The sequence below is a fragment of the Haliotis cracherodii genome, unplaced genomic scaffold (genome assembly GCF_022045235.1).
Source record: "Haliotis cracherodii isolate W230 unplaced genomic scaffold, xgHalCrac1.p SCAF_4, whole genome shotgun sequence".
NCBI classification, from domain to species: domain Eukaryota; kingdom Metazoa; phylum Mollusca; class Gastropoda; order Lepetellida; family Haliotidae; genus Haliotis; species Haliotis cracherodii.
This window is the reverse complement of record NW_027266297.1, coordinates 10,301,737-10,315,787: the sequence shown is the minus strand read 5'-3', so window position 1 is coordinate 10,315,787 and position 14,051 is coordinate 10,301,737. Positions and strand designations below refer to the sequence as shown.

General features: G+C 39.2%; 2 protein-coding genes across 2 annotated transcripts; both read left to right on the top strand.

Annotated features, from left to right (window-relative positions):
• The first annotated feature begins 1,097 nt into the window (after positions 1-1,097).
• On the top strand, positions 1,098-3,226 carry LOC139480246 (isoniazid-induced protein IniB-like). Its single transcript, XM_071263284.1, has 5 exons — positions 1,098-1,482; positions 1,888-1,976; positions 2,247-2,389; positions 2,588-2,816; positions 3,110-3,226. Exons 1-5 carry the CDS (start codon positions 1,098-1,100, stop codon positions 3,224-3,226), a joined length of 963 nt encoding a protein of 320 aa, XP_071119385.1.
• A 5,027-nt stretch (positions 3,227-8,253) lies between these two features.
• LOC139480392 (uncharacterized) lies at positions 8,254-10,423 on the top strand. The gene is made up of 5 exons (XM_071263457.1): positions 8,254-8,701; positions 9,033-9,121; positions 9,469-9,611; positions 9,800-10,028; positions 10,307-10,423. The coding sequence occupies exons 1-5, from the start codon at positions 8,254-8,256 to the stop codon at positions 10,421-10,423; spliced, it is 1,026 nt and encodes a 341-aa protein (XP_071119558.1).
• The last annotated feature ends 3,628 nt before the right edge of the window (positions 10,424-14,051 follow it).

Sequence of the window (14,051 nt, the reverse complement as noted above, 5' to 3'; positions counted from 1 at the left end):
TCGGGTCATTATATAGTGACACACCAGCACACAGAGGCCAAACCTGACCCTGACTGCATAATAACGAACTTGTTGCTTGGGGGTATCGCCTTATAATTAACTATTTGTACTTCTAATTCCAAACTATACATTTTTGGTTGTTTACATAAATAATTTGTTGCGGAGAAAGGTTGTTTTGCCTCAGCTTCGCTGGACATGCAGGATGTCATGAAAATAACGTAATTTGAAAAGAAAGCATTGTTCGATTCTCCCCTTCAGATAAAAATATTAATCATGAATAAATGAAAAGCTCCCAGGGACTCACTTCTGTAAATAACAATTTGTTCATAAAGAAAAAAATAACTGTAGGGCGAAAGAAAGGAAACACCCATGTTTGATGGTGGCTGAAAATGAAAGAAACAATTCCATAGTAATGTATTTGATACGGGTATCATAGCTGTGTTTTGGACTTTAAGTTTGCAGTGTTTACGGCCTGGTATCGTTTTGATAACGTTTGTCATTTTTTGGTCAAATCCAATTTTCAAGTGTATACTGTTTTTTGAACGGCAGTTTATTATAACAATTATTTGCATACTATTTGAGCATGAAAATGAAACGCTGAAAACATTTTACATTGCATATATTTTATAAACTTCATTCATGATAATAATCATAAATAATATCATCGCAAAGAGAAAGACGGACCATATTTTCTTGGGCCATTATTGTCAGATGAGAATGCAATGAACACCATATATAGTTAACGACAAAGTCTGAATAAACCGTTTAGCACTGAAGAAATATTAAAGACGGATTACACAGGAATGGATGTATGAATTGCACTATTGCATAACGTAAATAGACACTATCAGTGAAATGTCTGGAGTGAAAGAACCGGATATCAATGAATATATCGCTCTTAGTTTATCTGGGAAAATAGTAGATCACTTAAAGCCAGTCCTTAATTACATAAGGTACATGGGATAGGACTTCCGATTGGTGTCTTCTTTTATATCTGTGACATAATTAATTACCAGTTTATTATACCCGTAGTGTATATAAACCGGGTCAGATAGATAACAGAATTATCTCAGATTCTTCTCGAGTACAGATCTACCATGGCTTTCCTCGCAGTAGCTCTTCTATCTGTCATAGCTCACCTGACTTTGGGTCAAGGTTGGGGTCAGAGTAACGCCGGACTTAGTCAAGGTAATGCAGGGCTTGGTTTGGGACAGGCAGGAGCTTCTTGGGGTCAAGCCGGACTTGGTCAAGGTAATGCAGGACTTGGTTTGGGACAGGCAGGGGCTTCTTGGGGTCAAGCCGGACTTGGTCAAGGTAATGCAGGACTTGGTTTGGGACAGGCAGGGGCTTCTTGGGGTCAAGCCGGACTTGGAATTGGCGCTGGTGGACTTGGATTTGGTACCAATGGACTTGGGATTGGCAGCTCGGGTTGGGGCCAAGTTGGAGCAGGATGGGGCCAAAACATTATCAACCCTTACCAGAGTAAGTATTCATAGATACTTTAATTTTAGTTTTAGCCACTGTACAAACAAGATAAGTTTTATTCGCTCTATGGTTGTCGAATGACAAAGGACAAGATTTGTACAATAATACAGGAAATACTGGAAATGTAAGCCTCTTGGTTTATTCCCTGACATACATTGTACACTGGATATGCTTAATGTCTTGAAAATATGTGTGTCTTTTGTGAAAAGGAAGATGTTTGCCTCCTTTCAGACAATCTAATTGTTTGTGTTGAAGCAGTGGCCTTAACCATAATTCCGAGGCACCGCAAAAGAATAGTAAACGGTCGATCTCTAAGAAGCTTGTACATTTACTTACTACTGAAACTAATTCTTGTATGAGTATATTGCGTGACATGAAGTGTCCAACTGTATTTGTTCCTAGATACAACCATTACATGCACTGGAACAGCAACGGGTTTTGCTGTATCTCTGACCCTGAAGAGGATGCAGCCAACTTGGGGAGGATGGGGTGTAAGTAGTTATGATAAAAGAAAGTATACACCCATACAAACAAAACATTATTGGGTGGTGATGTATTTGATACAGGTATCATAGTTGTGTTTTGGACCTTAAGTTGGCAGTGTTTCGGCAACTGCTTTCAGTCTGGTAACGTTTCAATAACGTTTGTAATGTTTTGGTCGAAAACCACATACTTTCTTTTGCTTGGCAGTTAAGACGTTAGTACTACTCTCGTGAGGTGTGTGTTTTCAAGCGAAATGAGTTTCAAAAATTTCATTGTAGTTTGGTCGATCACGAAGCGGTCTGACTGGATCTGCCGTTCTGAGGACTACAACCGCGTCAGGAACTTACAACCTAGTTATCACTGAGAGATCCCGTGTGGAGGCTGGATGTACCGCTGATGGACTCGGGCCTGTCCTTGGAAGGTAATGACGGGTCCTTTGTCCTTTAGGTCTCTTGGAAGGGGTTAAGGAAGTAGTATAGTGACATTGTTTTTAAACATCCAGCATGTTTTATAAATGTCAAGTATTTTAAAATTTTCACAGTTAAAATACATTTCTTCATGACCAGAAACGAGCAATTTTCAAATGCATCTCAAATACCACACTATGTCTCTTTTACAGCAACGTGTGGGGCCAACAGTGGGGTCAAGGTCTTCGTCAACAGTGGGGTCAGCCATGGGGACAGCCTTTGGGACAAGGATGGGGTCAGTCATGGGGCACTGGAACTACCACCACCCCCGGAGTTGTCACCTCTGTCACCCTCACAACCAACCAGGAGACTATCGTTGACTTGGGCTCTGCCAACCTACCATTCAGACAGCTCGAGAGATACGGAGGACGTGGAATGGCTGTAAGTATAGTTTGTTTTAATGCTATATATTGTCGTCTATTGTCGAGACCCGAAGATAGGTTGTTATAATGTACATTAAAATTCAAACCCACCGTCCGGGTAAATTGAAAATTATAATGATACAGAAATTCACAGAATCCTCAATGCGAGAATCAGTCATTTTATAAAACGAAGGACATCGGGTCAGGCAAGGAAGGACATCACATCAGGCCAAGAGATAAACAGGCGTTCTTATGAAAACGTCGTTAACTCCCAAACACAAACAAATGACATAAGCTTACTGCTGTTTTCAGCTGTGTACATCCTTGACCACTGGCACCGATGGACGTCAAGTGTGTGTTGAGCCTATCCTGGCCTGCTGCAAGTTGGGATTCGACAACATGGATGCTGTCACACCAACACCCCCATAAACAGAATGAGCTATCTGAAGGCTGCAACAAGTGTGTGAATGCTGTATGGAAACTACATGTGTGTGCATACTATTCTTATCTGCATGAATTTCACATATTTCTCATCTCATGTATTCATCATTGCTTGTACTGTTCATCAACAATCATTATCAATGCTCGTCACAAAGATCATAGGAGGTATTTATTTTACAAATAAAAAGTACGAAAACAACACGTGTTACATACTTCTTATGTCAAAAGAGCATTAGTAATAAAGTGCAAACTGTTAAACTGTCAGCATACACATGTGAGTTTAAGATCACAACCTTGGTAGACGAAGGGTTATTCAAGTCCAAAGGAAACACGTTGGGTCAAAACTTTGATAGAGAAAAGGGTGACTCACATCCAAATCACGCATGTTGCACCATAGCTTTGTAAGGTGGCACGTGTGACCCTGGGGTCTAAGGGGCCGCAATGAATTGTTTTGAGTGTGCTTTCCATTTATATAAATGTGACTGAAACATGTGTTATGTCTGTGTAAACCTTACCTCTCTCAATCATGGCTCTGATAGACTTCAGGGAACTTGATGTGAAACAACCATCAAAAGCTAATAACGTAACCACCACTCACGCTTCCTGATCCTGTAGTATATGAGAATACGCCGACAAAAAAGTAACTCACAATTCAAAACTGATTACACTTGTGGTATTTATATGACAACGCCTTTGTAATAACCAGACAATACTGGGTCACCTGTTACCTCCTAACAAAAGCACAGGGGATATTTTTACGAATACAAGAAACTATTTTTGCAAATAAAATATACGAAAAGAACAGGTGTTACACACTTCTAATGTGAAAACAGAATTATTGATAATGTGCAAACTGGTTATGTGTCAACATAGACATGCATCACAGCTTTGATAGATGGAAGGGAGACTTAAGGCCAACGAATGCATGTTGGATCACAGCTTTGATAAACGAAAAGGTGACCCAAGTCCAAACAATGCATGTTGGATCATACATGTAGCTTTGATAATGGCCACGTGGGGCCCTGAGTTCTAAGAAACCGCATTTCATTGTGTAGAGTGCACTATGGGCTTTCCATTGACATTGATATAACGAGCCCAGATGTTACTGAAATATATTTCAAATTTCAAACTCATCTTATCAATCATTGGTCTAATAAGCTAATTGTCAATTACAATTTCTACCAGGACACAAACGAATGCTTGATTCTGATTGGTCAAAATAACATTAAAATCGGAAAATTAACAAGCCTTTTCACACAAAAACATGTGTGTGAATACATGTATCTATCGATGGCCTACAAATCGATGCATGATATCTGTACATTATCATCTTGTCAAACATGATGAAATCTATTTCAGAACACATTCATTAATAACGTGGCTCATTCAATAGATAGGTGTAACCTACTGCACAGCTCTAACATAGTTCATTCTGGTGTAATCTATGACGGAAAAAGAAATAATACACTTAATTTATAAAGTCACCGCAGCTGAAATTGAAAAATAACTTGTCTTCAATATGTTGGAAATCTAACCATGTTTTGATCATTTGTAGTTTGGGTTGAGTTGGGCGATACTAGCCTGTTTCACGTAATTATGGTTTCCACACGTAAAACTTTCATTCCGTTTGCATGCACTTTCAATAATGTAATTGATTAATTGCAAATCACCTCATATTGATGGAAGCTGCGAGGAAATAGGTCCGCCTTGAACATATTGTTATAGAAGGTTTTATTAATTTATCCTTGCAGTATTAACATTACATGAAGCCGTCGAGCTATACCCAAAGGCTGGAAGACAAAAAGTAACAATGTGGCCTTAATACTTCACAATGGAGTTCCCTTTTGTCACAACACACAGGTTTTATAATTACGACTTAGGACTTATGTGTAGAAAGTCCAAGGGATGTCAATAATGGAACGATAATTTTTGTACAGCTTGAGTACAAAGCAGCGCTTTCAATGAGCGTTCGATGGCCACCTTTACATATCTAAAGTAACACCATAAAACTGAAGATAGGCAAAACACATGCAAAATCGAAAGTACAAAAAATAAAATGAGTAAATATTTTTACTATAATGAATAGCATCGAAACGATTTTTACATACAGGTTTTTATCAAATGTTAAAGAAACTACATAAGTTATGAAGTAAATCGACTGAATTGGTTCCTAATAATAAGACGACGCATTTTGATAGTTTTGAAGAAGAAGAAGTTTATTCGGTATCAAAGGCCGCATTGAAGAAGAAGCTTATTCGGTATTAAAGGCCGCATGGCCAAGAGTACAATACACGAGATACATGTTTGCACATGGACAGGTGGGACAACTGTTATACTATCTCAATACAATATTTATGATGCATTATACAGGCAGATTTATTTTCAACTATATAGCAATATTTTTAATTAGCTTCACATTTTTGGTTGCGCGTGATGGATACTTGTAATGGTAGCTTGCGATGTAGAGCTTTCTGTTTTCCATATAAAATGGACAAACTAAAATAAAATGGTATTCATCCTCAGTTATATAATGATTAGATTTCTTGCACTTAAGTAAATCAGTATTGACTTTGTCATTGTGTCGAAAGTGTTGAATACCCAACTTATGGCTCAAACATCGGAATTTCAATAATATGCGGATAAGATCTTTGTTTGGACATAACTTCATAATATACTACTCAAAAGAAGTTAAAGAACACCCAATTCTTTCATATTACTATAGTTACTCTCACATGCCAAGACAGATTAACTATAGTAATATGAAAGAATCGGGTGTTCTTTAACTTCTTTTGGGTAGTATATATTTCTCTGGTTTTAGTACAGACTTGTAGAATAATGGTTTATAAATCATGAAGAAATAATTTTAGCATGCCAGTTCTGAATCTCTATGTCTTTACATCTCTGCTTTTGTATAAAATTTGATATGCTGCCACACCCCTGTGCGATCCAAACATAAGTAAATCCAGTTTTTAATAGCAGCAAACAAACATGCGTTAACCAATAGTGGCTGGCGTTTTCATCCTGTGATTTCAACATGTCATGACATGCTTTTGGGTATCGATAACTATCCATATACAACAGCCTGCACCAATACTTTATACAGCGACTAAAACAATTAACACATAAGTAGGTTCTACCTACTTCGCCTAGTACAGCATTGGTTGATACTTTTTTATCAACACATAAATAACGTTTGAAGTAAAAACTCTTGATTTTTTCAATACTTGCACGAGAAGTGTAACCCCAAATTTCCAAACCATATTACAATATGGAAGCTATTTTACTGTCAAATATTGTAGATTTAGAGAAATGTTTGCATAATCTTTTAAGAAGGTAATAATTGGAAACGAAGCCTTTCTGACTTGTAATGTTAATGTTTCATACGCTCTTGACCAAATTAATCTGGATGACTCTGGATGACTCCGAATACACTCTTAAAAACACACAGTTCAATTCCACTGAAGACCGGCCGAGAACCGGCCGAACAACAGCTACCACCCCTGCACAGTATAGCTACCTTCGGCTGTTCCACCTACGTCATCGCAATGCCACAGCTACGGACACTGTAGGACGCATCCCTGGTTTGAGGAGGATATCGGACCAGACTGTCAGTAACCATCTTTGCGAGGCTGGAATCCGACCCAGAAGATCAGTTATCGTGAAACAAAATCGCTTCTTTTTTTCCCCTTAAACATGCTGGAGGGTGAATTGATCATGTTAAGGTCGAACAAGCACTGGAACTCGAATTCAGTTTGAAATCGGAAGGTTGTGGAGATGTTATTACAATTTACCGCACTTTGTATTACAATTTGTCGCACCTGTCTTTCAATAGGAATGATAGAAATTGAAACAAAATAGCATTTTTTTCCTTAAACATGCTGGAGGTTGGAATTGATCTTGTTAAGGTCGAACGAACACTGGAAGTCGAAATCTATTTTTTGTAAATACAAATATCAAGAATTTGATGTACAGTTGCCTTTATCAATTCAGTCGTTTCAAAGTCCAGATTTCGATTTTCAAACAGCTTAGTCGCACATTTTAAACTTCGTGCAAATTTCTTTGTATATTTGCAAACGAATAATATTTTATTACAATCTACCGCAGTGGTTATTACAATTTGCGGAGAAAGGTTGTTTTGCTTCAGCTTCGCTGGACATGCAGGATGTCCTGAAAATAATAACGTAATTTGAAAAGAAAGCATTGCTCGACTCTCCCCTTCAGATAAAAATATTAATCTTGAATCAGTGAAAAGCTCCCAGGGACTCACTTCTGTAAATAACAATTTGTTCATAAAGAAAAATAAACTGTAGGGCGAAAGAAAGGAAACACCCATGTTTGATGGTGGCTGAAAATGAAAGAAACAATTCCATGGTAATGTATTTGATACGGGTATCATAGCTGTGTTTTGAACCTTAAGTTTGCAGTGTTTACGGCCTGGTATCGTTTTAATAACGTTTGTCATATTTTGGTCAAATCCTATTTTCAATAGTATGCTGCCTTTTGTACGTCAGTTTATTGTGACCATTATTTGCATACTATTTGAGCATGAAAATTAAAAGCTGAGAAAGTTATATTTTATAGAAAGTATGCATATATTTTATAAACTTTATTCATAATATTCATAAAATTATAAGAATGCAATGAACAGTATATGTAGTTAACGACAAAGTCTGAATAAACCGTTTAACACTAAATAAATATCAAAGGCGGATTACACAGGAATGGTTGTGTGAATCACACTATTGCATAACGTAAATAAACGCTATCAGTGAAATGTCTGGAGTGAAAGGACCGGATATTAATGAATATATCGCTCTTAGTTTACCTGGGTAAATAGTAGATCACTTAAAGCCATTCCTTAATTACATAAGGTACATGGGATAGGACTTCCGATTGGTGTCTTCTTTTATATCTGTGACATAATTAATTACCAGCTTATTATACCTGTAGTGTATATAAACCGGGTCAGATAGATAACAGAATTATCTCAGATTCTTCTCGAGTACAGATCTACCATGGCGTTCCTCGCAGTAGCTCTTCTATCTATTATAGCTCACCTGGCTTTAGGTCAAGGTTGGGGTCAGAGTAACGCCGGACTTGGTCAAGGTAATGCAGGACTTGGTTTGGGACAGGCAGGGGCTTCTTGGGGTCAAGCCGGACTTGGTCAAGGTAATGCAGGACTTGGTTTGGGACAGGCAGGGGCTTCTTGGGGTCAAGCCGGACTTGGTCAAGGTAATGCAGGGCTTGGTTTGGGACAGGCAGGGGCTTCTTGGGGTCAAGCCGGACTTGGTCAAGGTAATGCAGGACTTGGTTTGGGACAGGCAGGGGCTTCTTGGGGTCAAGCCGGACTTGGAATTGGCGCTGGTGGACTTGGATTTGGTACCAATGGACTTGGGATTGGCAGCTCGGGTTTGGGCCAAGTTGGAGCTGGATGGGGCCAAAACATTATCAACCCTTACCAGAGTAAGTATTCATAGATACTTTAATTTTAGTTATAGCCACTGTACAACCAGGATAAGGTTTATTCTCTCTATGATTGTCGAATGACCAAGGGCAAGATTTGTACAATAATACAGGAAATACTGGAACTGTAAGCCTCTTGGTTTATTCCCTGACATACATTGTACACTGGATATGCTGGATGTCTTGGAAATATGTGTGTCTAGTTGAAAAAGAAGACGTTCCCTCTTTGCAAGAATTTAACTCTTTGTATTGAAGCAGTGACCGATACCATAATTCCGAGGCACCGCCATAGTAAACCATTGATCCCTACGAAGCTTGTATTTGTTCCTAGATACAACCATTACCTGCACTGGAACAGCAACAGGTTTTGCTGTATCTCTGACCCTGAAGAGGATGCAGCCAGCTTGGGGAGGATGGGGTGTAAGTGGTTTTATCTATTGACTGAATGTGGTCTAGTGTTTGGGTTGTCAGATACGTCTTGAAAGGTTAGTAAACTGTCGGGCAAAAGAAAGTTTACACCCATGTCTGATGGTGGCTTAAAATGATACAAGCAAGACATTATTCGATGGTGATGTATTTGATACGGGTGTCATAGTTGTATTTGGACCTTAAGTTGGCAGTGTTTAGGCAACTGTTTTCAGGCTGGTAACGTTTGTAATGTTTTGGACGAAACCAGATACTTTCAATTGCCTGGCAAATACTACATTAATAATAATCTCATTAGTGTATGTTTTCAAGTGAAATGAGTTCAAAGTGTTTCTATACAGTTTGGTCGATCACGAAGCGGTCTGACTGGATCTGCCGTTCTGAGGACCACAACCGCGTCAGGAACTTACAACCTCGTTATCACTGAGAGATCTCGTGTGGAGGCTGGATGTACTGCTGATGGACTCGGACCTGTCCTTGGAAGGTAATGACGGGTACTTTGTCCTTTTGGTCCCTTGGAAAGGGTTCGGGAAGTAGTATAGTGACATTGTTTTTAAACACCCGCAATGTTTTTAAAATTCACAATTTTCACAGTTAAAATACATTTCCTCATGATCGGAAACCAATAATTTTCAAATGCATCTCAAATACCACACTATGTCTCTTTTACAGCAACGTGTGGGGCCAACAGTGGGGTCAAGGTCTTCGTCAACAGTGGGGTCAACCATGGGGACAGCAGTGGGGACAAGGATGGGGTCAGTCATGGGGCACTGGAACGACCACCACCCCCGGAGTTGTCACCTCTGTCACCCTCACAACCAACCAGGAGACTATCGTTGACTTGGGCTCTGCCAACCTACCATTCAGACAGCTCGAGAGATACGGAGGACGTGGAATGGCTGTAAGTATAGTTTGTTTTAATGCTATATATTGTCGTCTATTGTCGAGACCCGAAGATAGGTTGTTATAATGTACATTAAAATTCAAACCCACCGTCCGGGTAAATTGAAAATTATAATGATACAGAAATTCACAGAATTCTCAATGCGAGAATCAGTCATTTTATAAAACGAAGGACATGCATCAGGTCAGGCTCATAAGAGATAAACATGTGTTCTTATGAAAACGCCGTTAACTCCCAAACACAAACAAATGACATTAGCTTACTGCTCTTTTCAGCTGTGTACATCCTTGACCACTGGCACTGATGGACGTCAAGTGTGTGTGGAGCCTATCCTGGCCTGCTGCAAGTTGGGATTCGACAACATGGATGCTGTCACACCAACACCTCCATGAACAGAATGAGCTATCTGAAGGCTGCAACAAGTGTGTGAATGCTGTATGTAAACTACATGTTATGTGAATACTATTCTTATCTGTATGAATTTCACATATTTCTCATCTCATGTATTCATCATTGCTTGTACTGTTCATCAACAATCATTATCAAGGCTCTTCACAAAGATCATAGGAGGTATTTATTTTACAAATAAAAAATACGAAAACAACACGTGTTACATACTTCTTATGTCAAAAGAGCATTAGTGATAATGTGCAAACTGGTAATGTGTCAGCATGCACATGTGATTTTAAGATCACAGCTTTGGTAGACGAAGGGTTATTCAAGTCCAAAGGAATCATGTTGGGTCAAGCTTTGATAGAGAAAAGGGTGACTCACATCCAAATCACGCATGTTGCACCATAGCTTTGTAAGGTGGCACGTGTGACCCTGGGGTCTAAGGGGCCGCAATGAATTGTTTTGAGTGTGCTTTCCATTCATATTAATATGACTGAAACATGTTTCATGTCTGTGTAAACCTTACCTCAAACTTAAGAGCAAACTTCATTCATTGATCTGTGGGGCTTTCGTGACTACGAATGCATACGAATCGAAATTTCTGCTTGGGAACTTGGCCAAGAAGTAAACCTTAAGCCACCCGCATATAGATGATCTTGATATATTTCAATAAATAGTTAAATAGCGTATTCCCTTCCCCTGATTTACCTAACTGAAGTAGAAATCGTCTTTTTCATATTTGGATTTATGCATAAAGAGACACAAGAAACTATCGACTAGACTGTATGACAAGAGGGATGACTTAGCCAACTCCCTTTATGTCGAGCAATATTTCAGCAGCTCGAGCTGTTGGTGTTTATATCATTATATTATATTTATTATTAAATTACAGTATGCTCTTTCTGCGAAAAAATGATTGATCAGGGTGTGTTTGTTTGTTGTTTAACGCTCCACTCGGATCTCCACGGGTTTACTGAGATTAGAGATCGCAACAAACCATAGATTCAAAGAAACAAGCCGATAAGTAAGAATGGGTAGTGAATGTGCTTTTTTGCCGGATTTCGCAATATTCCAGCAAGACATTAACAGAGAATGGAACGAACCATTCCCAGGAATGAACGTGTAGTCCAACAGTGCATTTGCCATAATGAAAATGATACTGTACACCAGCATTGTGATAGTATTTATGCTTTTCATGTCATTTTCAATTGACCTCACAGCTTAGGTAATCATGTCGTGAATCAATCAAATTTGATTGAACATAGTTCTGAGTGAAACTCAACTCAATAAAATATCCCTTTTCGGTTCCTGAGAGAACACATTTCATAACCAAAATCCAAAGTTCTACTTCGTGGGAATACCCCAATCTACAACCCAGCATAATATTGTGGTCAATGGTTGAATGAGAATAATTATCACAGACAAATTGACAAATTGGCACCACATCCACTTCAAACACTCTGCTTTCACCACGCCTCCCACGTCTCGATAAAACTATTATCTTATATTTGTACGTTAATCCGATGTAAATATTAACCTGACTGTAGAAAACTCTACATGTAATAATTCACCTCATGCTGGAGCAATCTGGTGTCCCCTGCCGTGATATTGCTGGAATATTGCTCAAAGCGGCGTCACTCACTCACTCATGAGCAAGAATTAGCTCGGAAACAACCCTTAACAAGCATGAAATACTCACATCCCCCGCCAATATGACATGTCGGGTGTGTGCAATGCATTAGCTCCTGTGAACTATGTTCATGGGGCCTTTTTGTAAAGAAATATACTACGTTTTTCAAGATCTGCTCCGGAAACGAGGACTACCGCCATTGTCAGTCTAAATCAAAGCTGTTGCCAAGGAAACTCGAAAAATAACTTTTTTTAAAATCCCAAACTATCAAAAGGCACCAGTTCACCACTAGACCTATCTATGTGCCAAGTATGGCGAAGAAATATGGTACGGTTTTCAAGATCTGCTCCGGAAACGAGGACTACCGCCATTTTCAGTCTAGATCAAAGTCGTTGCCATGGACACTCAAAAAATAACTTTTTTAAAAATCCCAAACTATCAAAAGGCACCAGTTCACCACCAGATCTATCTATGTGACAAGTATGACGAAGAAATATGGTACGGTTTTCAAGATCTGCTCCGGAAACGAGGACTACTGCCATTTTCAGTCTAAATCAAAGTCGTTGCCTTGGACACTCGAAAAATAACTTTTTTTAAAATCCCAAACTATCAAAAGGCACCAGTTCACCACTAGACCTATCTATTTGCCAAGTTTGGTGAAGAAATATGGTACGGTTTTTAAGATCTGCTCCGGAAACGAGGACTACTGCCATTTTCAGTCTAAATCAAAGTCGTTGCCATGGAAACTCGAAAATTGTATTTTTTTAAAAATCCCAAACTATCAAAAGGCATCAGTTCACCACTAGACCTATCTATTTGCCAAGTATGGTGAAGAAATATGGTACGGTTTTCAAGATCTGTTCCGGAAACGAGGACTACCGCCATCTTCAGTCTACATCAAAGCTGTTGCCATGGAAACTCGAAAAATAACTTTTTTTAAAATCCCAAACTATCAGAAGGCACCAGTTCACCACTAGACCTATCTATGTGCCAAGTATGGTGAAGAAATATGGTACGGTTTTCAAGATCTGCTCCGGAAACGAGGACTACTGCCATTTTCAGTCTAGATATAAAGTCGTTGCCTTGGACACTCGAAAAATAACTTTTTTTAAAATCCCAAACTATCAAAAGGCACCAGTTCACCACTAGATCTATCTATGTGCCAAGTATGTTGAAGAAATATGGTACGGTTTTCAAGATCTGCTCCGGAAACGAGGACTACTGCCATTTTTAGTCTAAATCAAAGTCGTTGCCATGGAAACTCAAAAAATAACTTTTTTTAAAATCCCAAACTATCAAACGGCACCAGTTCACCACTAGATCTATCTATGTGCCAAGTTTGGTGAAGAAATATGATCTGCTCCGGAAACGAATTGTGACGGACGGACAGACGGACGGAAGGACGGACGGCACCCATCCATATATCCCCCTCCACTTCATGGCGGGGGATAATAAACTGATGCCAAATGAAACAATATCACGGTTATAAATCACACTAGTTTAAAAACTACAAAAAGTCCACAGGTAAAATTATTGAAAAGATCAAAATCTCAACGATATCAACATTTAAAAAGACAGGCATACAGTACCCGATATTGGCATGGCAGTTGCCCGAATTGAAGTGGGGTAGCAAAGACACACTTTCAACGTGATGGACAAAGAGCACACACATATCTAAAATCGCTCAAGTTCAATGAAACGTCACATAAATAGCGTGTATGACCAAACCTTGCTTGGAGACACGCAAAAACACTCCGGCGCACAGACAAGTCAGTCGCCTGATGACGTCATGGGGGCTACCCTGCTATTCTTCATGGAGAGGGCTTCAGACCACAATTATTTCCCTTCTTTGCTATTTCCCTAACTGTGGATCAGTTCATGTTGGTTGGCTGGAAGATGAGCTCTCTGTCGAACATGACGATCCATGACATCGAAGAGGTGTTTTGTGGGGGTCATGTCTTGGGAGCGTGCATGCCACGGTAACACGTTGACGTTGT